The 25,717-nt window shown below is 40.7% G+C and overlaps 1 protein-coding gene across 1 annotated transcript in view; it reads right to left on the bottom strand.

Annotated features, from left to right (window-relative positions):
* Positions 1 to 25,717, bottom strand: part of PARD3 (par-3 family cell polarity regulator) — a 1,467,145-nt gene that overhangs the window by 7,262 nt on the left and 1,434,166 nt on the right. The window contains 1 exon segment of the mRNA XM_029588581.1: positions 23,178 to 23,305. Within this exon segment, the coding sequence (XP_029444441.1) occupies positions 23,178 to 23,305 (128 nt within the window).

The raw sequence follows: 25,717 nt of genomic DNA, 5'->3' as shown, positions 1-25,717 counted from the left end.
GCCCTTGGAGCGCAGCGGGCTGGATAAGTATTTACGCACACATCTCAGTTTCATGCCCCAAAACGCCCATGCCTCGCTCAGACCACACCCAAGCCCTGTCCCTTTTTGAAAACTTTCGAGATATTTATTTATTTATTTAAATAATTTATATACCGGAGGTTCCTGTATAATATACATATCACCCCGGTTTACATAGAACAGTAACAATCGCTACATTTAGCGGATTACATAGAACAGGATTAAACAACGAAGTTTTACATTGAGCAAAAGACGTAAACAAGTTTTTACATTGAAACAAACGAAGTAAACAAGTTTTTACTTTGAAACAAATTAATAGAAGTAAGCAAATAGTAAATACTATTAAACCGTTAATAAACATGCGGTTAATAAATCAATAAATAACATGGAGATATGTAAGTCCACATGAGTATATGTATGTAGACTGTATGTAGACAGCATGAATATATGAATCTCTAATTGAATAAGGAAGAATAAGATAGATCTAAAAAATATCATTGTGGGAGTGAAAAGACTTTTGTCCTGTTCTTGGTTCTAGGGGAAAGCTAGTTTGAACAACCAAGTCTTAAGTTTCTTTTTAAATGTAGTGTGGCATGGTTCCAGACGCAGGTCTGGAGGGAGTGAGTTCCAAAGTGAAGGGCCCGCTGTCGACAGTGCACGTTTCCTTAGAGCGGATTTCGCCGGTTGTGTGATTAGTCTGTTCTGATAAGCGCTTCTGGTAGGTTTTACGGATGTGTGTAGTTGAATTTGAAATGTTAAGTTGAGAGGCGCGATGTTGTATAAGGCCTTATGTATCATCGTTAGAGACTTGAATTGGATCCTGTATTTGATTGGAAGCCAGTGGAGGTAGTGGAGGATTGGGGTGATATGATCTCTTTTCTTGGCATTTGAGAGAATTCTTGCTGAGGCGTTCAGGATCATCTGAAGTGGTTTGGTGGTGCATGCTGGTAGGCCTAGGAGAAGAGAGTTACAGTAGTCTAATTTTGGGAGTATGATGGCTTGTAAGACCATGCGGAAGTCCCTGTATAGGAGGAGTGGTTTAAGTTTCTTTAATGTTTTGAAGTTTTAAAGAAACATTCTTTTGTTGTGTTGTTGACGAATTTGTTGAGATTGAGTCTGCTGTCTATGATGACTCCCAGGTCTTTAACTTGTTGCGTGAGATATGTGGGTACCTCAGCAGCTTTTAAAATCCGCTTAGCACATGTGCGCCTGACATATTCACGTATCCCCTAATTAATGTAAGAACCAGGCTTTTAAAATTCACCTCACAATTTGCAGCTTTAAAACTATGCACTGCTCATACACATGTCAAGGAAATAACTACTGTTCCTAAATGTAACTTGCCTTGAGCTACCAATGAAAAGTGTAAGCTAAATGTAAACTAGATTAAATAAATTAAAAATAACAGCAACAGATCCACGACGACTTTCACATTCAACAATATAAAATAAAAATGCAATCTGGTAAAAATTTCCAGATAGGGTCCCTCAGGCTCCAGCTGACTATGTTCATGGCATTGCTTAGGTGTTTGGGTCAAAAGAGAAATTATTTATGGGTAAAAATATCATTGGCAGCAAACATTTGTACTACATTTCATGACAAAATACAGAAATGTACTATTTAGTAATGGATTTTCCTTTTGGGGTCAACAACATTAAGGGGTAAATTTTCAGTAGTGCATCTAACTATTTTCTATGACTGTCTTGACGAAGCTTTTGAAAATGTACTCCTAAATGACCCTAAATTGGTAATCTTATCTTTTTCATTGAATGACAGTGCCATTCACTAAAAGCTCTGGTTTTCAACAACAGTAGGTCTATAACTTCCACAGCAAACTCTCTCAGTTTTAATAAAGCTATAGATTTTCAGTGGACAGTATTAAATTCCAATTATAAAGGCTTCCTCAACCTGTCTTATTATGTGGGGTATACCATGTATATTTTTCATCAAGATAATTTCTATAACATCTTATGGCAATTTTCACAGAGTTCTCTTAAAGTTCTGACCATAGAGGTCATGGAGAAGTCACACAGTCACAGATGCAAAGGTCAGATCATTACTTACTTTCATATAAGCATAACAAAATGTTTCAATAAACCATTAAAATGTGTAACATTCCCTTGATTTTCTATAACACAACCAATTTGAGTGGGAAATTAGTTTAACCTGAAACATTTTACAGCTGTGTGTACACAGTGGCAAAAAAAAATAAATAAATTGATATTCATATATAATATTCTTACCAGCTTGAATACAAAGCTTTAATATACTGCAAAGTTTTATCATGTGTAACCCCTGACTAGGGTCACCAAGCGGTGTGCTGGAGATTTCTGGAGGGTTCCAGCTTTCCAGGGTCAAGAAAAGGGCAGAGAGCTCTGCTATTGCAGGGCTTGTGCAGATTGTAAGGTCCTTCCTGTTAAGAAGAGTGTAAAAGGGGGTTTGGAGAGTTGGAGCTGCAGAGCTGAGTGATGTAATGATGTTAAATAAAGTTGAAAGAATAGGATGTACATTCCCCCTAAGGGGGATGAGGTTTGGGGAAGGTTATTTAAGGTACTTCCACAGGCATCTTGATTGGAGTTGAAAGAGAGACGTCAGAGGTGGTCTTGGAAGTGGAAGGGCTTCTGAGGCAGACGTGTTTGTTTAATCATAAGAAATTAGAAAGAATTCCTACATAGAGTTGCCAACTTCATCTTATGAAAATTCCGAACATTTGAACGTGCTAAGTAAAGTTTTCGCTGATAGTACCCATCCACTTCCGCACATGACTATTTTTCTATAGGGCCCCACTGGGATACCTATTAAGGAGCGTGGCCTAGCATCTCTAAGTCATGCAGTATAGCAAGGGTGGCCAAATGTTCACACATTGGGAGCCACAAAACCAGAATTCATAGAGGCAGGAAGCATCCATTACTTTTTATGGGGGGAGCGGGGAATGTCCCCACACCTGAAAGAAAAGGTCAAGCTTCTCTCCCCCCTCCCCACCAAACCCAAAGATTCACACACTCGCACTCTCAGACACAAAGACTCACACTCACACCCTTCTCAGACACAATAACTCACATACACACACACACACAACATCTCAAACACAAAGACACACATACAATTTCAAAGACTCATATACACCCTAAAACATACAAACTCAAACACACACAGTCATCCTCTCAGATGCAAAGACATATACACACTCATTTATCCTATCAGGACACATAGACTCATCCATGCCGCGCCTATCAGACACAAAAACTCGCATACACACACACACACACACACACACACACACATCCTCCCTTTTTAACCCTTGCTATACTGCATGACCTAGATACTAGGCCATGCTCCTTAATAGGTATCCCAGTGGGGACCTATACAAAAATAGTCATATGCGGATGTGGATGGGTACTATCGGCGAAAATTTTACTTAGCATGTTCAAATGTTTGGAATTTTTATAAGTTGAAGTTGTACCTTGAATACTGTGTACAATTCTGGTCGCCACATCTAAAAAAAGATATAGTTACGATGGAGAAGGTACAGAGAAGGTCGACCAAAATGATAAAGGGGATGAAACAGCTCCCCTATGAGGAAAGACTAAAGAAGTTAGGACTGTTCAGCTTGGAGAAAAGACGGCTGAGGGGGGGCATGATAGAGGTGTTGTAAATCATGAGAGGTCTAGAATGGGTAAATGTGAATCAGTTATTTACTCTTTCAGATAATAGAAGGACTAGGAGGCACTCCATGAAGTTAGCATGTGGCACATTTAAAACTAATTGGAGAAAGTTCTTTTTCACTCAATGCACAATTAAACGTTGGAATTTGTTGCCAGGGGATGTGGTTAGTGCAGTTAGTGTAGCTGGGTTTAAAAAAGGATTGGATAAGTTCTTGGAGGAGAAGTCCATTACCTGCTATTACTTAAGCTGACTTAGAAAATAGCCACTGCTATCTACTAGCAACAGTTACATGGGATAGACTTATCTTTTGGGTACTTGCCAGGTTCTTATTGCTTGGATTGGCCACTGTTGCAGACAGGATGCTGGGCTTGACAGACCCTTGGTCTGACACAGTATGGCATGTTCTTATGTTCCTCTCAAAAACACACAACGTTACAAACTCACCTTCTCAGACACAAAGATACAGACATATTCACCCTCTTAGAGACAAAGACACATTTACCCTCTCAGGACACAGATACACTCACCCTCTCAGACACAAAGACACAGACACACATATCCTCCAAGACACAATATACACACAGATCCTCAAAGCCATAAACACACACACATAGCCTGAAATACACAAAGACTCACACACTTACCCTCTCAGACACACGCACACCATACACACTCACTCTCTCAAGACACAAGACTCACACATATCCTCTCAGGATACAAATACACTCACACACATATATGCACTCATGCTCTCTTAGACACACACTCATCCTCTCAGGATTCAAAGACTCTCACACACATACTCACCCTCTCAGGACACATACACACATACTCACCCTCTCAGGACACAGACTCACAAACACACACTCACTCTCTCAGGGCATAGACTCTTACACACACATTCTGCTGTTGTGCTGCTGCTCATGAACTCACTCAGTGAGTTTCCCCCCTGCCCTAGCACTGCAATAGCATTATGTACAGTTCTTGCATTGTTAGCCCTTCTGCAGCCTAAAGCAGCTCCTTCCCTTTCTCATCCGCACCCCTTCTCAGAACCCCAACTCTCCAGGAGAGTCACTGGTTCCACGTCAGTGTATGCCAGTTGACCACCCCTCACACATGCAGTACACAGTCACTCATGAAATTCAGAATTAAGAGACTATAACTATAACTAAAAATGTGCAGACAAAAACTGAATTAGAAACTTCAACAAGCCAGACTGTTATGTTGTGCAACAATGGAAAAGCAAAAATATCTCTTTATTCCTCATAAACATCAAACAATTAAATCAATAAATATAAAACATCCATCATAATAATAAAACCATACTAATATTAAAAAAATAGCTTAGTCTATTGTTTGCTTGCACATTTCAGTGTTCAAGCAGCCTTCATGAGACGGTTTTATTATTAATTATTCACTTACAAGGGGCCAGGGCTACCCTCTCCCAAGGGTGAGGGCTCCTCCTCACTCCCATGGTCCCTCCTTGGTGGAGAGAAGAAAAAAGTCCATTAGGGAGCGCAGGGAAGACTGATTCCAGCCCGCACACTAAACCCATCCCCAGAGATACCAAGGGTGGTCCATTCGAATGAGTGAGATTGAAGGCCAAAGAGTAAGATTTTTCAGCTGGTATGTCTAAGGAATAAATCTGGACTCTCTTGGACCCTCTGTGAGCTGTTTCCTGGATCATGTCATAGGACAGTAAACACAGTCAGACTCTACTAACAATTACTATTTGCATAATATATTAACTGATCTCCCTCCCAGTTTCATGCTGTCTTGGTTTCTTCTCTCTGTCAGTGAGTGGCTCCAGGTGCTGCTAAGGTCTTTGCATTCCCTCCATATGTACTTTTCTGTGTGTGGCTCCCGAACAGGGCCATTTTAAGATATTAGGCATTCTAGGTGAAGCTTACAGCCTTCGGATCCCTGTCCCCCCTTAGCTCTCTCTACACACAATTAAAAATAATGTATTTATAACAAATTTTACATGAAAAAGGACATTCAAAGTACACTCTTCTGGGGTAAAAATATCACTTAAACTAATTTGTATATTATATTTATTTATTTATTTATTTATTTAAGGGTTTTTATATACCGCAGTACGTAAAGAGATACATCACCGCGGTTTACATTTAACAATAACTTAGCAACAGGCTTTACATTGACATTATTAATAGGTATTACATATACTAAAATCGATATAACAGTTTTGACAGTATATTTACATGCACTGCTGTGGTACCAACCAGAAAACCCTGCAAAAAAAAAAAAGGCACTTGGATCTAATAAGACATTAAGCCTAACACATGCTGGGTGTAGGCTTGGCTCTCAGAAAGCCATGAATAAACAATTTAAATTACAATATAGTAAACCTCTTACACCAAAACAGCATTAACTGCCAGCACTCAAATAGTAACAACCCTGCAAATATGATAGCAGGCCTTAAAACACCAATATACCACCTATCAGAAAAATAGAACAAACCAGGCTGCTAAAAATCCCTGTACAGAAACTACAGACTAGCAGAATACCTCACCTCAGTTACACATGCAGAACACAGAGAGACCTCACCAAACACAGAATAAAGAGACCATAAAATATAAACAGAAATGTGCAGACAAAAACTGAAATGGAAACCAAAAGGCAAAACCTTTACGTAGTGTAACAAAACAAACCTCACTTCATCAAACAATAAAATAAAGACATACAAAATATCAATCATAATTATAAAATCATATGAATCAAAAGAATAAATATTTTAATACAACTGATAAATAGAATATCCAATAATTGAGAACTCATATACATTTTTAAAAATTAAACACCAATAAAATATTTCAAACAAGCAAACACATCAAATACCCAATAATTTAAACAAATAAGGATTTTAAAAATCCCCCACTCTCCATACCTGGGAGCTTTTGATTTCCACTCAATCCAAGACTTTTGTAGATTAGTGGGGGGAAGGGCACAATCTTTCTTCTCTGTCATATAAACACATGGTCACTCACACCCAACCACACTCTCTCTCTCTCTCACACACAGACACACATCCCCACACACATCCATGCATACTCACTCTGTCTCTTACACACCCCCCCATCTACACTCACTCTGTTGCTTATACACACACACATCCATGCATACACACTCTGTCTTGCACACATACACACATCTATGTACAATCTTTCACACACACACAAAAATATATACACCCATGCACCCTCTCTCACACACAAACTCAGGCTGGCCTCTAATTTTCTTTGGGTTGCCAGTGGGATGGGGGTCTGTCGATGGCTCTACAGGGCCTCTCATTTTCTTCTTGTCAATGGCTCTGCTGGTGCCAGACCTCTTTTCTTCTTAGGGCTGCCGGCAGGATGGGGAACACTGACAGAGGCCTGTCCTTTGCTTCAGGCCGTTGGGCTTGAGCTTGCTGAACATGGCCTTTGCTTTTGAGGGCTCTGCTGGCACCAAGCCTCTTTTTTGGGCTGCTGAAGTCCCTGGGGGGCTGTGTTTCTTCGGGCCTGTGCTAGGTGTCTTTTGTTATTTGTGCCAATGGTGCTGAGGAGACACTCTTTTTTTTGGTTGACGGTGGCAGCTGAATGAGCCACCAGTCAGGCCAACGCATGTCTGCAGTGGCAGATGCAGTACGGAGAAGCGCCAGGAAAAGCAGCCAAAGGGAGTGCAGCAATAAACAACTGTGCCACTCCCTCCCCCCACTAAGCCCTGGTTTAAAGCTCCTTCAACAGCTGGGGAAGATCAGGCCTCAGCACCTCTCTCATCCACTGGGGGGAAAAAAACCACAGCAGATAATACACAGTCCAGCTGCAAAAAACAAACAAACTTGGAGGACCAGAATCTGGACTATTTCCAGACATTTTAGCCCTTTGGCTTCCGAACAAAAAACAAAAAATCCGTACAGTCCAGAAGAAATCCAGACAGTTGGCAACCCTATTCCTACAGCCATCCAGAAGCAGGAACCTTAAAGTCAAAGGGTGACTTTGCTTGCAGGGGAATCTCCAGGGAAGATGTTTTTGACCATGTTGTCCCGAAGGCCTTCGGGTTAAAGTGGGATTTTGTGTAGCCTCATTTTCAAAGTGAGTTATTTGAAACATGAAGTTTATGATGTTATCCTTTTATTTTTTGACTGTACCCTGTCACTTGAGTGAAGATTTCTTCTTTGAAGAGATGTTTTGTGTTGGGATTTACAATAAAATGTCTTACTTGGAACCAAGCACTGGTGTGGACATTGGATTTTATTGAGTTTGGTAGGTCTTCCCTTGGGCCTCCCAGAGACTGCTCTGGTCCCCACTGGTGATCCCTGGAGGAGCTTAACTGTTCCAGGAGCTGCAGCAATGTAACTCACCACCTCCGCAGCCTCCAAAAGTGACCCGGAGGAAAAGGAGTTTGCACTATTTAACATACGTAAACATAAAGACCATACAGCCCCCATCCAGTCTGCTCGTCCACAATGCCTGCTCAGCTTTATAGTCCCTTCCTCTCTCTTAGAACTGTGCTTGTCCCATGCTTTCTGGAATTTTTGTACTGTCCTTCTCTCTACCACCTCCGAAGCAAGGCTGTTCCATGCATCCACTTTTCTCTAAAGAAATATTTTCTTAGATACTCCTGAGTCTACCACCTTTCACCCTTTTTGCATGGTCCCTTGTTCTAGAGCTTCCTTTCTGTTGAAAGAGGCCTGTCTCTTGTGCATTTATTCCTTGGAAGTATTTAACTATTTTTATTGTATCTCCTCCTTTCCTTTCTTTCCTCCAGGGTATACATTTATGGATCTTTAAGTCTGTCTCCATATGTTTTATGATAAAGACCGCAGAGCATTTTAGCAGCTGTCCGTGGAACAGCTCCACCTGGTTTACATGCTTTTGAAGGTGTGGTCTCCAGGATTGTACACAGTACTCCAAACGAGGTTTCACTAGGGAATTATGCAAAGGCAATACCACCTCTTTCCTGCTGGCTATTTCTCTCCCTAAGGACCCAAGCATCATTCTGGCTTTTGCCATTATCTTATCTACCTGTTTGGTCATCTTAAAATTATCAGATATCATCACCCCAGGTACCACGTCCACAAAATAATCAAGCTTCTATTTTTATAAACTTCAAACACTCACTTCACTACAACAGACAAACTACCCTACAGTGGAATCACACTCCTGTCAGAAAATAGAATATCCTTGAATTCAGAGAAATTCCAGCACTTACTCAATGCAAAGTCTTTTTTTTTTCTCACCAACAACTCCTCCCTTGTGACTGAGGTCCCTCCAATCCCTGTTTTCCTATTATATTTGGTTTTCAAAACAATTGCATTTATTGAAAATGTCTTGGATGATGTAGGAAGGACATCTCACTGTCAAAATACATACAGTTAACACTTTTTCAAACAAAGCAACATTCATACAACAGGGGTTCTTATTTATAAATTCAAGTTAGTGAACTCTCTACCATTTGCTGGAAGAGTATCCACTGATCAGGTTTTCTGAAGAATGGTCAATTACATCTGTATTACTAAATACTTATCTGGCATCACATATCATCCTAACACTGAACCTAAGACAATGACAAGAAATAATAGCCAATGGACTCTTCAATTACAATTTTCTGGCACAGGGTCAAAGGACTTTGCCTTAAAGGTTGCATTAAGAGAACAAATGTAATCCATGCCTTGTTTCCTTGCCTAGAGCTCTGGTAATTTTTACTTGAAAAGCCATAAAGTAATCTGTCTTGAGTTATGAAAGATGAAAAGTAACATAAAGCATATGTGTAATGCTAGTACATTGTCATTAATAAAAAAAAAAAGCTTTAATTGAAATGATGATCTTAGCATAGATGTTTCATTAGTAATAGTGAATTTTCTTTATTTGTTAATCAAGAAATCCTGAAGAATTTGAAACAGAGATGCATGGAGGATGTAATGTTTTATCCTTGAGTACTAGGCTTATAACAACATGATGGGTGACATAAATATACTAAAAATATATTCAGAAAGAGTTAAAGTAGGATTATGTAGCATAGGATTCTGGCTAGTTTGATATTTCTTATCAATCTGCATTCTGTACTGTTTTTTGTCATATTTCTGAGGGTTATTGACTATCAGTATACTGAAAATTTATCTGAAGTCCATATTCATGTAGCATATGTGAACAAACAGGGAGGAACTTGAAAGCAAGGAATACAGAGGAGACAATTAGGTAGAAATAAATCTTTTACAGATTTTGGCTCAACACTCTGCAGATCAAGAAAACGTATTCGCCATTTTCTCAGCAGAAACTTTCTGGATCCAGGTGAGTGGAAACTCAGCTAAGAGGCCATTCAAAAGATAGTGAATTAATGGGGCACACCTCCAATGGATCTTATGGCGACTCTCAAAAACCAATGATTTGCCAGTCAATACAAAGAATATGGAAGCGAAGGGATAGATGCACTGGTTCAAGTCATGGCCAAATTTGGATTTAATGTACATTTTCCCTCCATTACCTTAATAGGTCAGACAATAAGAGAAAGAGAGAAGGAAAAGAGTCAAGTCATTCTAGTGGCAGATTGGACAAAAAGACCATGGATTGGAGACCTAATGAGGTTACACATCAATTACCCTCTAAAGCTATATGGTTCCTGAGGTCTTTCATTCCAGGATCCAACAGTAATGGAAGACCCATCTCCATTTTATCTTACAGCATGACTCTTGAAAAGTCAAGATTATCTACAAAAGGCTACTCTTCTTCCACAATTTTTACTTTGTTAAAAGCAAGAAAGAATACATCACTAGCATATGTATATATGTGGTGTTTATTTGAGGAACACCGCATACATTGTTTAATATCCCCTTGGTGGGCAGATATACCAAATATTTGAACTTTTTTGCAAAAAGGTTTAGAATAGGGTCTAGCATTAAATTCTTTAAAAGTTCAGATGGAGGCAATATCATGTTACAGAATTAGAATTCAAGGAAATTCTGTTGTGTCACATGCAGATGTTACTCATTTCCTGTGTGGAGTCAAAAGGTTACATCCTTCATTCCGAGAAATTGTGCCACAGTGGAATCTAAATTTGGTATTTTAAAGCACGTATATCACTATTAAAGATCTAGCTAAAGCAAATATGATTGGTAAAAAAATCACCTCAAAATGACACTAGTGTTAATCAAGAGTGAGAGCGCAGCCTTTAAGACTTCATAAGAAGTCTGGTCCCAGAAGAGTTCATCACAACTTCATAGATCATTTAGCTCAATTTATTAGATATGCAAAAAGTGCATCTTCAGAGTAAACAATTACAATCAATCCCCCGACACAAGCCATGTTTCATGGAATACGCTGCATTGGGAGGGACATTTTTGTCAATAAAACACTATGAGGTAGATTTTAAAAGCCCAGAACATAGATCAATTAGGGGATGCGTACACAAGTCAGACTCGTGCGCATCCACCGGATTTTAAAAGTCGCCCAGATGCACGCCCATCTCAAAAGTTTAAAAAAAAAAAAAAGGGGGTTGGACAAGGGAAAAGTCTGTCAGGACATGGGCATTTCTGAGCATGGTCAAGAGATTTGTGTGTAAATATTTATATGCCAGGGCATGCGCCTAGATTCCCTGTCATGTAAGTTTACTTCTGGTATGGAGGAGGTCTAAGTTTAAAAATACAAAGAAATTGGGAAATCCCAGTCCACTCTCTTCTTTGGAGACCATCAACATAGTCAGTGCCATCCTCGTCCTTTTACCTCGCCAAAATGTTTACAGCCCCTCAGGTGATTGATACCAAAGTTAGCAGTTTAGATTGGACTATTTGATGGACACAAGGGATGGGGTATTTTTGAGGGGGGGTGGGAGGTGGGGAATTGAGTATACTTATGTCAGTTTCTTGTAAGATACTATGACATATTTTTCTGGTTATTGTTTAAATAGTTAATAAAGAGATTATGACCTTCTTTGCATGCACCTGCATTATTCATGCATGCAAATTACATACAAAAAAGGTCATTGTAATAGGGAAGTGTATCTGGGCAGGGAGATGCAAAATATCATGTATGTCTTGCGATATATGCAATACAATGTGCATTAGAGCACTAATGCGGTTTGAAGCATTACCCAAGTAAGAGAGTACACTGAACACACATCTTTCCTTCATCAAAATCAAAACTACACTGCCTCCCTACTCTCACTCATAACCCCCCTCATGGATTAAGGGCTACACATTCTAACAAGATTCTAGGGGAGGTGCAATTAGGAATGGTAAATCCCTTCTAGAAGACTAACTGCGGGCAGGGAGCTAGGGCCATCTAATGGAGACCTCATAGTCTCTACACATATATTCTTCACAAATGAAATTCAGTGGATGACCATATGAAGGCACAATCTCAGTGCAAAACAGAACAAGTCAGAAATAAAGATTCAAAAATGGCACAAACAGATCACGTGACAGTGAACTACCAATAGGATACCGAAGGCAGGATGTTCCAAGAAAAAAATATTTCTTCAAACTTGACCGACATCAGATCTCTACTAATTTCTATTCAGACAAGAACTCTTTGGTCATTATTACTACTACTTAACATTTCTATAGTGCTACTCAACCTACTGAACACTGTACAAACATCACATAAGAGACAGTCCCTTCTCAACAGAGCTTACAATTTAATCAAGACAAACATACAGATGAAGAGACTTTGGGGAGTTTCATATAGTAAACCAATAGTTAAAATTAGTTAATGAGGCTGAAGGCAGAAAATCAGGCTTAAGATTTAAAACCAGCTTTAAAAAAAAGTGAATTTTTAGATGTGATTTAAACAAGTCAAGAGAGGGAGCATGATGCAGCAGCTCAGGAAATCTATTCTAAAAGCACTTAGTGCAGCCAGGTGGAAAGCACGGAGTTGGGAATTGAAGGTAGAAGAAAGGGCATAGATAGGAGTGACTTGTCTGATGAATGGAGTGCATGAGGAGGGATGTAGAGAAAGAGATAAGCGAGGAGTAGTAGTAAGGAACTGCAGAGTGAAGGCACTTGTAGCTGAGCAAGAGGAGCTTGAACTCTATGTGGGAATAGAGAGCCAATGCAGTGACTTCACAACAGAGGCTATACGAGTGTAGTGACTTTGTCAAAAGGATAGAATTTAGGATAGATTATAGTGGAGAGAGATGACTCGTTGGGAGACTTGTGAGGAGCAGATTGCAATAGTCTAAATGGGAGGAGGTGAGAGAGTGGGTAAATGTTCTGGTAGTATATTCAGAAAAGAAGGGGCATATTGTGGTGATGTTATAGAGAAAGAAATGACACATTAGCAGAGTTATGGATATGTGGAGAGAAAGAAATAGAGGAAACAAAGATGATTCCTCAGTTACAGGCTGAGGTGACTAGAAAATGATCATGTTATCCACAGAAAGGAGGAAGAGGGGAGGTAGGCATGGGGGAAAGATAAAGAACTCTGTCTTGGCCATATTTATTTAACTCTCTTCTATACCAAACTTCATGGTCATAACCATATCAGATCGGTTTACACAGAACAAGGGAGTTAAAGGTGGTAGTGGGACATCCAGGGTGTGAATAGGATCAGAGGTACCATATATACTTATGTATAAGTCGAGAAATTTATGCCAAAAAATTGGCATACATTAGCTGGCCTGACTTATACACGTGTACATCTCAAAACTTACCGAAAGTTCTCCCCCAATGTCAAAAAACAAAACCATCCCCAACCCATCAAAGCCCACCACCCTCCCTCCTTCCCTCCTGAACAACCCCAGACCCACCAAAGTCCCTGGTGGTCCAGCGGAAGGCACGGAAGCGATCTGCCACGCCCAGGCATCGGCTGCCAGTAAAAAATGGCTCTGGCAGCCCTTTGCCCTTACCATGTGACAGGGGCTACTGGTGCCATTGGCCAACCCCTGTCACATAGTAGGGGCCGTCCATTGCTCCTACCATGTGACATGGCACCGGTAGCCCCTGTCACATGGTAAGGGCAAAGGGCTGCCGGCGCCATTCTGGTTACTGGCAGTCTACGGCCTGGGAGTGGCAGATCGTTCCCGCGCTCCCCACTGGACCACAAGGGACTTTGGTGGGTCTGGGAGGGTTTGGGAGGGAGGGATTGAACAGGGAGGGCGGGAGGGGGAAGGAAGGAAGGAAGGAGGGAGGGTGGTCGGGGGTTTTGATGGGTTGGACCTGGTTTTGGATTTTGACATGGGGAGGTTTTACCCGCAACTTATCCGCGGGTGACAGGTAAATCTTTATTTTGGGGCCCCAACAATACCCCTGACTTATATGTGATATCAACTTATACCCAAGTATATACGGTAATTCATTTATCATCTCATATGCTGACACCATCTGAATGTCCAGTTTTACAACACGGCCTGTCTTTGTACCAACAGTGCAAGATGATCCCTTTGATGTGCGTATTCATCTACTTCACTTATTTAGTTTACTTAAGCTGCTTTTTTCTTCTCATGTGTCATCGGGCAATGTATTGATACTGTCTCATAAATCTAATTGGTCGCCTCCTAGTTCTCAAGACCCATTAATCATTGCTTTTGAAAAACTGAATTATTACAAAATGAGGTTCAGCCATTACAACAATTTCACAATTATTTTTTAGACAAGATACCTTGGCGTTGCACTCATTGTCAATGGATACTTCCTTGATTATTAAGCCAATGGATAAAGGCAGTGAATTGTCTTAATGGATAGAAATAAGTATGTGGATGAGATGAACAGTCAATTGTCTGATATTAATTTTTTTTTACAGACAGTAAAAAATGGGGACTTCTCCCTACATACAGGACTTGATTAAATTTTGTGTGCAATCTGAATTGGACTCTCACTTTTTGTCATCTTGCGAAGTGGAGCTTCTGATAGAAAACTTTTGGTGATTACAGTGTATTACATATTACCTATAATCCACAAAAGCTTGGTGGATCCACTTTGCTGCCCCACTATAGGAAGCATTGGATCATTGTTAGAACCCGTTTCTAAATTTGTGGACAATTTGTTCCTCTTTTTCCAACGTATATTCACAACACCGGATATTTTATTTCTATACTGAATGACATTAAGCTTCCATCGTCACCTTTTTATTTAGTGTCTCTAGATATTGAGTCTTTGTATTCAAACATACTGCAGGAAGAAGCTATCACTAGCATATGTACTGTATTGAACTAATGTCCAAGTGACAGCCGTTTTCCCACTTCCTTTCTTGTTGATTTAATGCATATTGCTTTGACCAAATGTTTATTTAAAATATTTATTTTTTGCCTATAGTGACCATGTCATGCTAAGCGAATTTCAATAATTTAAAATACATGAAATAGTCAAGAACATAAGAAGAACATAAGAACATGCCATACTGGGTCAGACCATGGGTCCATCAAGCCCAGCATCCTGTTTTCAACAGTGGCCAATCCAGGCCATAAGAACCTGGCAAGTACCGAAAAACTAAGTCTATTCCATGTTGCTAGTAATAGCAGTTGCTAATTTCTAAGTCAACTTAATTAATAGCAGGTAATGGACTTCTCCTCCAAGAACGTATCCAATCCACGATTTCAATGTGTTATCCATTTATGTTTAAAAATCATTTTTTAAAGCCAATTAAGGAGATGACTATGGGGGCTACAATACCCTCTGACACTACATGCCTCTATGTTGCAAACTATGGGCCGGATTTTAAAAGGGTTACACGCATAAGTTATGCGCGTAACCCTCTTAAAAGGCCCCTGCGCGCGCCGAGCCTATTTTGCATAGGCTCGGCGGCGCGCGCAAGACCCGGGATGCACATAAGTCCCGGGACTTTGCAAAGGGGGCGTGTCGGGTGGGCAGTGCGAATTTCGGGGCGGGGCGCGTGTTGGGGCATGACGCCGGCCCAGGGGCGTGGTCGAGGCTTCGGGACCAGCCCCCGGGTCAGGCGCTGGCGCGCGCAGATTTACGCCTGCCTCTGGCAGGCGTAAATCTGCCAACAAAGGTAGGAGGGGGTTTAGATAGGGCCGAGGGGGTGGTTAGGTAGGGGAAGGGAGGGGAAGGTGATGGGAGGCGGAAAGAAAGTTCCCTCCGAGGCCGCTCCGATTTCGGAGCGGCCTCGGAGGGAACAGGCAGTGCGTGCCGGGCTCGGCGCGTGCAGGTTGCACAAATGTGCACCCCCTTGCACGCGCCGACCCCGGATTTTATAAGATACGCGTGGCTACGCGCGTATCTTACAAAATCCAGCGTACTTTTGTTCGCGCCTGGTTATATAATTTAGAGTTTTGTCCCTTTATAGCCATTTCACACAGATTTATTGATGATAATTTTTTTGATTTGGATAGTGATTTTGGATTAGTTGAACGCCCGGGACCCCAATTTACGGTTTGCTCTCTGTATTCATAAAACACAGATTTCATTTTTGGATGCATTGGTTTTGGTTCAGAATGGCTCTTTGATTTCCTCAGTCTTTAGGAAAGCTACAGATAAAAACACCTTTCTGTCTTATTCTAGTCAGCATCCCCAATCTCTTAATGATAATATAAGAACATAAGAACATAAGAAAATGCCATACTGGGTCAGACCAAGGGTCCATCAAGCCCAGCATCCTGTTTCCAACAGTGGCCAATCCAGGCCATAAGAACCTGGCAAGTACCCAAAAACTAAGTCTATTCCATGTAACCATTGCTAATGGCAGTGGCTATTCTCTAAGTGAACTTAATAGCAGGTAATGCACTTCTCCTCCAAGAACTTATCCAATCCTTTTTTAAACACAGCTATACTAACTGCACGAACCACATTCTCTGGCAACAAATTCCAGAGTTTAATTGTGCGTTGAGTAAAAAGAACTTTCTCCGATTAGTTTTAAATGTGCCCCATGCTAACTTCATGGAGTGTCCCCTAGTCCTTCTACTATCCGAAAGAGTAAATAACCGATTCACATCTACCCGTTCTAGACCTCTCATGATTTTAAACACCTCTATCATATCCCCCCTCAGTCGTCTCTTCTCCAAGCTGAAAAGTCCTAACCTCTTTAGTCTTTCCTCATAGGGGAGTTGTTCCATTCCCCTTATCATTTTGGTAGCCCTTCTCTGTACCTTCTCCATCGCAATTATATCTTTTTTGAGATGCGGCGACCAGAATTGTACACAGTATTCAAGGTGCGGTCTCACCATGGAGCGATACAGAGGCATTATGACATTTTCCGTTTTATTCATCATTCCTTTTCTAATAATTCCCAACATTCTGTTTGCTTTTTTGACTGCCGCAGCACACTGAACTGACGATTTCAATGTGTTATCCACTATGACACCTAGATCTCTTTCTTGGGTTGTAACACCTAATATGGAACCCAACATCGTGTAATTATAGCATGGGTTATTTTTCCCTATATGCATCACCTTGCACTTATCCACATTAAATTTCATCTGCCATTTGGATGCCCAATTTTCCAGTCTCACAAGGTCTTCCTGCAATTTATCACAATCTGCTTGTGATTTAACTACTCTGCACAATTTTATGTCATCTGCAAATTTGATTATCTTACTCGTCGTATTTCTTTCCAGATCATTTATAAATATATTGAACAGTAAGGGTCCCAATACAGATCCCTGAGGCACTCCACTGCCCACTCCCTTCCACTGAGAAAATTGCCCATTTAATCCTACTCTCTGTTTCCTGTCTTTTAGCCAGTTTGCAATCCACGAAAGGACATCGCCACCTATCCCATGACTTTTTACTTTTCCTAGAAGCCTCTCATGAGGAACTTTGTCAAACGCCTTCTGAAAATCCAAGTATACTATATCTACCGGTTCACCTTTATCCACATGTTTATTAACTCCTTCAAAAAAGTGAAGCAGATTTGTGAGGCAAGACTTGCCCTGGGTAAAGCCATGCTGACTTTGTTCCATGCTGACTTTGTTCCATTAAACCATGGAAAACCATGGGAAATTCTTTAGAACAGGGCCACTGTAAGAGTATTTGTACACGTCAAGTTCTCACCCCATCCTCAACTTACTTTTTGGTGGCAGCTCGATCATAGTGCTCCCTCCCCTCTCTGGGCCTCATGCTGGTGGAATTTTGTTGCCCCCAAAATTTTAGCACTCTAGATGACCACCTAATTTGCCTATTGGAAGCACTGGCTCTGCTTTAGATTGTGCAGGTTGTGCATCTTGTGTTCAGATTTTGTCAGGCACAAGTTATAGTTCAGCAATTTGTAGCAGGAGGTTACCCTCACTATGTTATTAAGACTGCCTTTAAGTGGGCTTTGTACAATAATAAGGAATTTCTATTTTTGCCAACTCCAGCTGACCTCATGGATCACTTGACGTGTTTTATTCTATCCAGATCATGTTTGGTGGTTCTGCGCCATCAAACATCACTGGACTGTTATATCACCCCATAAGCCTTTCTTGGAGCCTCCTCAGTTTGTTTTTCATAGAGGTAGGAATCTTCAGGATCATCTTGTTTCCTCTTTTTTTTATGAGATCCTGTTATCCCAAGTTCTATTTTGAGTAACCAGCAATGTGGGTCTTGCCAAGTTTGCCCTTTGTCAATATCTATTAAGGAATTCTGAGTACTAACATGAAGATCCTCAAATTTTTCATCTACTTGTGATTCCTCTGATATTTTGTATGCAATTTTATGCCCTTGCCCACATATATATGTAAGCAAGACTCATCACATGATTAAGATTCAAATATATGAGCACTGTAGTTGCATTCAATTTTCACGTTCAGAGGCACCATTAGTGATACATTGGCAGCAGGCTCAACCCAATGTCACAAATCTCCATTTTTTCTGTACGTGAAATGACTGCCTGATTAGCAAGAGTACGGAATCATGGGAGTATTTTACTTCAACATGAACAGTGTAGGATCTATAAATTGCAATCAGTGCAATGTGCAATTTTAAACTGCGAGACAGAATGGTCCACTTTAATATAATTTTTTTTCTTGTAATATCCTGCCTCTTGTATCCTATTACTGGTTTACTGTCACGTGATCTACTCATGCCATTTTTGAAGCTTTATTTCAAACTTGTTCTGTTTTGCTCTGAAATTGTGCTCTGAAATTGCCCCAGCCGGCCTCCATCCCTCCTTGCCCAGACCCCATCCCCAGGCCCGCCACTTGTGCGCGGACCGGGGTTTATGTGCATGACTGGGCATGTTTAAAAATGTGCATAGCGCATGCAAGGCCCGGTACGCGTAGGCCTTTGAAAATCCGAGCTTATATGTTTACTCTAGGTATATTTCTGATGCATATTTCTGGATATGTAGCTTTTAGATGCTCTTTTTTTGATGATTGATTTAAGTCATAAGACAGATTTTAAAAGTCTGGCATGTGCATCAACTGGGAGATGTGCACACAAGTCAGGCTTGCATGCACCAACCAAATTTTCAAAGCTGCCAAGTTGTGAGCGTATCTTCCGCTGCACGCATATCTCACTCGATTTCAAAAAGGGGCATGGCATGGGCAAGAGATGTGTGCATAAATACCTTTGCACCTCAGTGCGCACCCAGGTCCTCTGCTGCATAATTTTACTTCTGCTATTGAAGAGATCTGAGTTACAAAATGTAAAAAACTTGCCATCCCCGAGGGGTTTAAAGGGTCTGGAGTAACTGGGGGGGGGGGGGGGGGGGGGTGTAGGCTATTAAACCAGGGAAGATATCAGGAGCTAGCTCTACACTGGGGGAACTAGTGAACCAAGTGGTGAAATTGGTCATAGCATGGACACATGCCTGTTTTAAAATTCCCCGATTTATGCAACAAGAACCCAAGATGTGCATAAGGTGAAAATTAGCAACACATGTATATGTGCTATTTTATAACTTGCTTGCTTATGTGCGCGCAAGTTATAAAATCACCGTGATCCTGGGTGTGCACTGATGTATACGCATCAACGTGTGCCCATGAGCTGCTTTGAAAATTACTATCCCTGTGTTTTATTGACAGAACTGTCCCTCCCGAAGTAGCATATTCAGCAAAGCACAGCCCATGTCGGGGGATTGATTGTAATTGCTTAATTTGAAGATGTATGTTTGCATATCTAATAAATTATGCTAAATGAATTATGAAGTCATGATGACTTTTCTAGGACCAGACTTCCTTAGAAGTCTTAAAGACTGCTCTCATACTCTTGTTTAACACTTTTAAAGATCTTACATTAAAGACGATCTTTCTGGTTGCAGCTTCATCAGTGATTTACACTATCCTCTAGGGATTCATTTTTAAACTACCCAAGATTCAGTAATAATTCGTCCAGTTCCTTCATTTTCACTGAAAGTGAAGTTTTCATTTAAATCAGTCTATATCTCTACTGGCTTTTTCAAAGGAGGAATGTGAAGGGAAAAATAAATGTTTGAGGTATCTGGATGTACAAATTATCCTTATCAAATATTTAGAATTTACAGATTCATTTAGCAAATCAGATAAATTTGTTTTATTTGGAAGACCATGTGAAGGTGAATCAGCAACAAAAGCAACCTTAGCAAGGTGGAATTAAGGAAACAATATCTTTAGCATACATATTTTAAAAGTATCAGAGTTCATTCCACAAGAGCTCAGTTCTCCTCCTGGGCAGAAGTGGTGGATGTACATCCTGTAAACATTTGTAAAGCTGCAACGTGGTCTATTTACATCCTTTTTCAAAAAGTTATGGATTGAATTGGACGTTCTTGTGAAAGATAACACTTCTTTTGGAGCAAGTGTAAGAACAGGTTTAACATCATCCCATTCTGAATAATTGGGCTTTGGTACTTTCCAGTCATTCTAGACTGCTGTAGCAGGATGAGAAAGGAAGGAGAAATTTATAATTACTAGATCATTTCCTTTCGTCCTGCTACACCAGTCTAATAAACCATCCAAGGTGGTAAAAATTTATTGATAGATTTTTGTTAGTTATTAAGTACATGAATTGAAAAAAATCCATGATTATTTGGCAATACAAAAGTTTATTTCAGAAACTTTAAAGGTTTCATTTTCTAAACTTTTCTAGTTATTTTTGAAAAAATGTTTAATTACAAATTTTAATATAAGGTTAATTTTTTAAAGTCTAATAAACTGCTTTGTCATGGAAATAATGGCTTTAACTGTCCTGCACCACATGTAGATAGTGATATCAGAGAAAAAGTCCTGTGATCTATGTCCATCTGCTGGAAGGGGAACGGCCTAATCATTCTGGACTGGTGTAGCAGAACTAAAGGAAAGGAAATTATCAGGTACATATACATTTCTCCATTTATGTTTTTGTTTAAAAGAATGCCTGAATGTGGTTACGGATAGATATCTGTCATTACATGTATTTTATTATGTGTTGTTACAGTTCTCAGATGCTTTTCTTTTTCTATTGCACATCCAAAGTACCAGAATTTGGAAGAAAAGTCTTATCCCTTCAAACCCTCCAGCCTCGGGAACAAGGTTTAGCTAAAGCCAAGGACCCTAGTCTACTGTGGCAGCTCAGGACTAGAATCTGTAGCCAAGGTTAGGAAATTCTGTGCTGCATCTTTTAAAATTCTTTTTACATTTGCATACATTTACATGTAGTTTACATTACTTAATGCGCCAAAAGCCATTTTTTTAATTGCAAGTTTTCAATTAAATGTTGGCTGTATTAACTGCTTAGTTTTGTTCTATTTTCCAAACAGTTCACTACATACCAACTTTTGTTCTATCCAACAAACATACTGATTTATTTTGAAAAAAATTGTTTTAATTATCAATATACAAAAGGTGATCCAGTTCTCCTAAAGAAAGATACTTTAGAGCCTTGGGCAAGAGTCCAGTTTGTCCATCATGAATGGTCATTATAATGTTTGGATCTATTTTTTCTGTTATAACATTTTTATAGACAATACAGTTGCACAATCTAAAAAATATATATTTTGAGACAAATATTTGAGACAAAAACTGAATTTGAATACATTCGAAGTATAGAAAAATATGATAGATAAAATCAGCCTGCACATTTCCATAAATTGACAAATTCTCTGCTTTACTGTGCACATCAGGGTTTGGCACCGTTTTTGGCCTAGTGTCAAAAAATGATATCAGTGCTGTTGCCAAGCCACTGCAAAAGGATACTTCCTCCATAAAATCCAGTCACAGGGAGTCCCTTAGTAAACTTCTGTCACTTATGGATCGGGGCGAGGGGGACTGTAAAATCAGTTCAGCTCATCAAAATCTTGCTACCATTTGCTACTTATTAAAAAATGCTGATACTAACATGCGTTTTCAGAACTTGCAGGTAATCTCTGCTTGTCTTGTGTATTGCAAAAGCAGCAGAGCTAGTCTGTGAGTTTTGAAAAGGCTTGCAGTGCTGTTGTTTTTCAAGAAGCAGTTCATGTGCCTATAAGGCTTGCCAATCCCTGATCTTAACTAAATGACTACCTCTTTGGTAGTCTTTTAGTTAACTCTTTGGAAATTCAGATTCTGTGGAATCCACTGACAGCAATGATCAACTTCTTTATGCTAAAATACATGGATGCATGCATACTTGTGTACTCTCAAGATGCACTTAAGCTTTTGATTTGTTTTAAGAAGTGTTAATCATTTTTCCAATATTTGAAGCAAGTTAGAAAAAGGAGAACACAAAAATGTTACACCTGGTGGTTCGCAGGACAGCCCTGTGAACCGCCTCGCTTAACTCTGCTGCCGCCTTGCCACTCCTCAGGCCCCAAATTCCTCCGTCGCACGTGATAGAGAATGCCGGCAACTGCCCTGACTGAAGTGCCTATTTTTAAAGGAACCACGACGGGAACAGGCTGCGGTGCCCACAGATGCCATCACTGCCTGTGCCCTGTAAGAGGGCTCCTTGGACCTTCTCTCACTGCCTTAGCAGCAGGTCCCCTGGTGCTTGATTGTCCCAATGCGTGTTACTTTTGTTTGTGCTTCTTTCTTGATCTCGTCCATGTCTTGTTCCTTTGCTTGTTTCATGCTTGCCCTGCCCTATCTCACAGTTTTGTTTGTTCTGCCCTCCGCCCTTGTCCTCCTGGCTTGACTTCTTGGACCTCGACACCTGGCTTTGGACTCGACCCTGCTTTGTCTGCCGCCCGCCCTGACCTCTGGTTTGTCTTCTGGTCCTGCTGACTGCCGCCTGCCCAGAACCATGCCTCACACTGGATTCTTCTCCAGACTGCCCGAGGGACCAACCTAAGACCTGCCTGCTGCCAGAACCCAAGGGCTCAACCTGCAGAGGGAGGCGGGCTGGTTTAGATGAAGCTCCAGCCAGTCCTATCTTCGCGCTTCCCCGCCAGCTGGTGTGGGCCTAGTGGGCTTCTCACTAGGCAGCATCAAACACCACAGCACTAAGAATCCAAATCCCCGCTGAGCCTTACAAATAAGTGCTGAAATAAAATACATTATTTCTGAGCCATATGTTTTACATTTCTCGAGTGATCTCACTGAACCAGTACTCGATAGCACATGTCATCTTCTTTTGCACATCGCTTTTTCTGTGGCTTCTGAGGCAGTACTATAAATTAGTACCTACTTACTGCTATGAAATTATCTGCGACTTCAGTTGACCTGAACATAAACATTAACAGTTACCTTACCTAGGTAATGAACTGTACTGGCGCTGGGCTTGCTGGAAGCTCTCTCGTTCCTCTTGCCTTTGCCGCTGCATCTGAACTTCTACAGATACGGAGTGCCTGCCACTTTGTGTGTAGGTATTAGAATTTGGCTAAAACATGAAAGCAAATAAGACATCGACTTTAATTAAAGATAACAGATAAGAGATGTCCATACAGATCAATTAAATAACATGCACCCAGCGAAGTTGGCAATCTCTGCTAGATCTTCTTTTCTTTATGAGTAAGGGGCCTCATGATATAGATTTTTCATAAAGTGCACACACAAATGAAGCTAGAGCATGCAGTTAGATAAAAGATCTATAATGTAATAGCTTTATCCAACCGCAGTTAAAAGGCACAACAATTCCTGAACAGTTCATGTCACAAACCGTTTCCTAAAGGTAGGCAATGGAAAGTATATTAGATAATTGCTGCAGGGTTTCTTTTATCTTAATGGTTACACGTTGAGTACAGAATAGCTGATCTCAATGGACATTATACAAAGCTGTTTTGCAACCACTGGTCAAGCAAATATGCAAATTACCATTTTTTGTGATATATCCTGCTGATGTTGCTGAACGCTTTAAAGGTCTCATACTTGCATGCATACAATGAGAATTACCATATCACTGTCAGATACCTATGCATTTCAAACCAGATTTGAATTTATACCATTTATATGGGTTTTAATAACAAAGCACAATATTTTTAATTTAAAGAGTTCCACAAATACTAACCAGCATACAATCTAAGAGAGTTCTTTATTTGGTTTTAGAACCTTAAGTGACAGTCTGCCTAATTAGCTGTGATTGATGTCACAAAATAAGTAATTTGGGAAAGCCACTTTCAAAGACAGCTACAGGAAAGAAAAATCGGTTTGAAATCGCAATATACATTATTTTGACAGATATTAAAACTAGGGATGTGCATCGTTTTTATGACTAAAGGAAATATTGTAAGATATTTCCTTTTTCGTCATTTATCGGGGGTACCCGAAAATGATAGGAAAACCCCATGAAATTTTGTGTGGTTTTCTTATCGTTTTTTTTGGGGAGGGGGGAGAGAAAGGGCACACAGAAGCCACACCCCAAACCCACCCCAACCCTTCAGATCTAATTATTTACAATCCCCACCTTCCCGACCCCCCAAAACTTGCCTAAATTCCCTGGTGGTCCAGCAGGGGTCCCGGGAGCGATGTCACCCTCTCGGGCCATCGGCTGCCACAAATCAAAATGGCGCCGATGGCCCTTTGCCCTTACCATGTGACAGGAGCTACAACCTACCATGTGACAGGGACCGGCCATTGGCCGGTCTCTGTCACATGGTAGGAGCAATGGATGGCCCGCGCCATTTTTTAAGATGGCGCCAGCCGTCCATTGCTCCTACCATGTGACAGGGACCAGCCAATGGCACCATTAGCCCCTGTCACATAGTAAGGGCAAAGGGCCACCGGCGCCATTTTGTTTACTGGCAGCTGATGGCCCAAGAGCAGGAGATTGCTCCCGGGACCCCAGCTGGACCACCAGGGACTTTAGGCAAGTTTTGGGGGGGGGGGGGGTAGGAGGGTGGGGGATTGTAAATAATTAGATCTGAAGGGTTGGGGTGGGTTTGGATTTTTTTTTGGTAAATAATTGTAAATAATTAAATGTGAAGGATCAGGGTGCGCGTTAACAGGTTTGTGTTAGCGCGCACTAATGGGAGCTAGAGCGCACTAACAGTATGCGCTAACTCCTGTTACTGCGTGCTAAACCGAAAATGATTCTATACAAAAAAAAAAATGCCGATCCGCGTGAATACGAACTTTTCCCACGGCTACACGAAACCAATAGCGGAAATGATCAGGCACCCGATGCATATCTCTGATTAAAACAAAACAACATAAAATATAAACAAAATATTATGTGCAATTCCACAGAAGTTAAAGTGCATGTTTTGCAGCAAGCATTTGGACCCTAATACTTGTTGGTTCATTCCACAGCATGGGGTCAGCAGTAGTGGCCAACAGTCACTTACATGCCGATGCAATATCAGTGAGCAGAAAACGGGTGTTCATGATTGAGTGCCCGCTCTCCTAATGCGCACTGAGCGACCTCTCCCGGGCACCTGATGCAATATGCAAATAGGCTGCCGGAGTAAAAAGGAGATGCTAGGAGAAATTGAGCGCTCCTAGTGCCTCCTTGGCAGCGGGCGCCCAGGAGAGGTGGCTGTCAGCGGGTTAGGAAAATGGACGCTCGCTAATTGAGCATCCCTTTTCCTAATTTGACCGCTGGCATACTTTTTTATTAAAAAATATTTTTTTTTTTTACCTAATTCCTTTTTTCAGTTCCTCCAACTTAATATCGCCACAATATTAAGTCGGAGGAACTACTGAAAAGTAGTATTTTCTGCTTTTCTGTCAACTTTAGAGGCTCCTCAAAACTTAAAACCTGCTCTGGGGCAGGTGTTAATTTCAGAGTGTAAAAATGTGCACATTGGGGCAGATTTTCAAAGGGGTACATGAGTAAGGTACGCATGTACCCCCC

Source organism: Rhinatrema bivittatum, chromosome 2 (genome assembly GCF_901001135.1).
Source record: "Rhinatrema bivittatum chromosome 2, aRhiBiv1.1, whole genome shotgun sequence".
Taxonomy (NCBI): domain Eukaryota; kingdom Metazoa; phylum Chordata; class Amphibia; order Gymnophiona; family Rhinatrematidae; genus Rhinatrema; species Rhinatrema bivittatum.
Note: the sequence above shows the minus strand (reverse complement) of the source record. Positions and strands in the feature narration are given on the sequence as shown.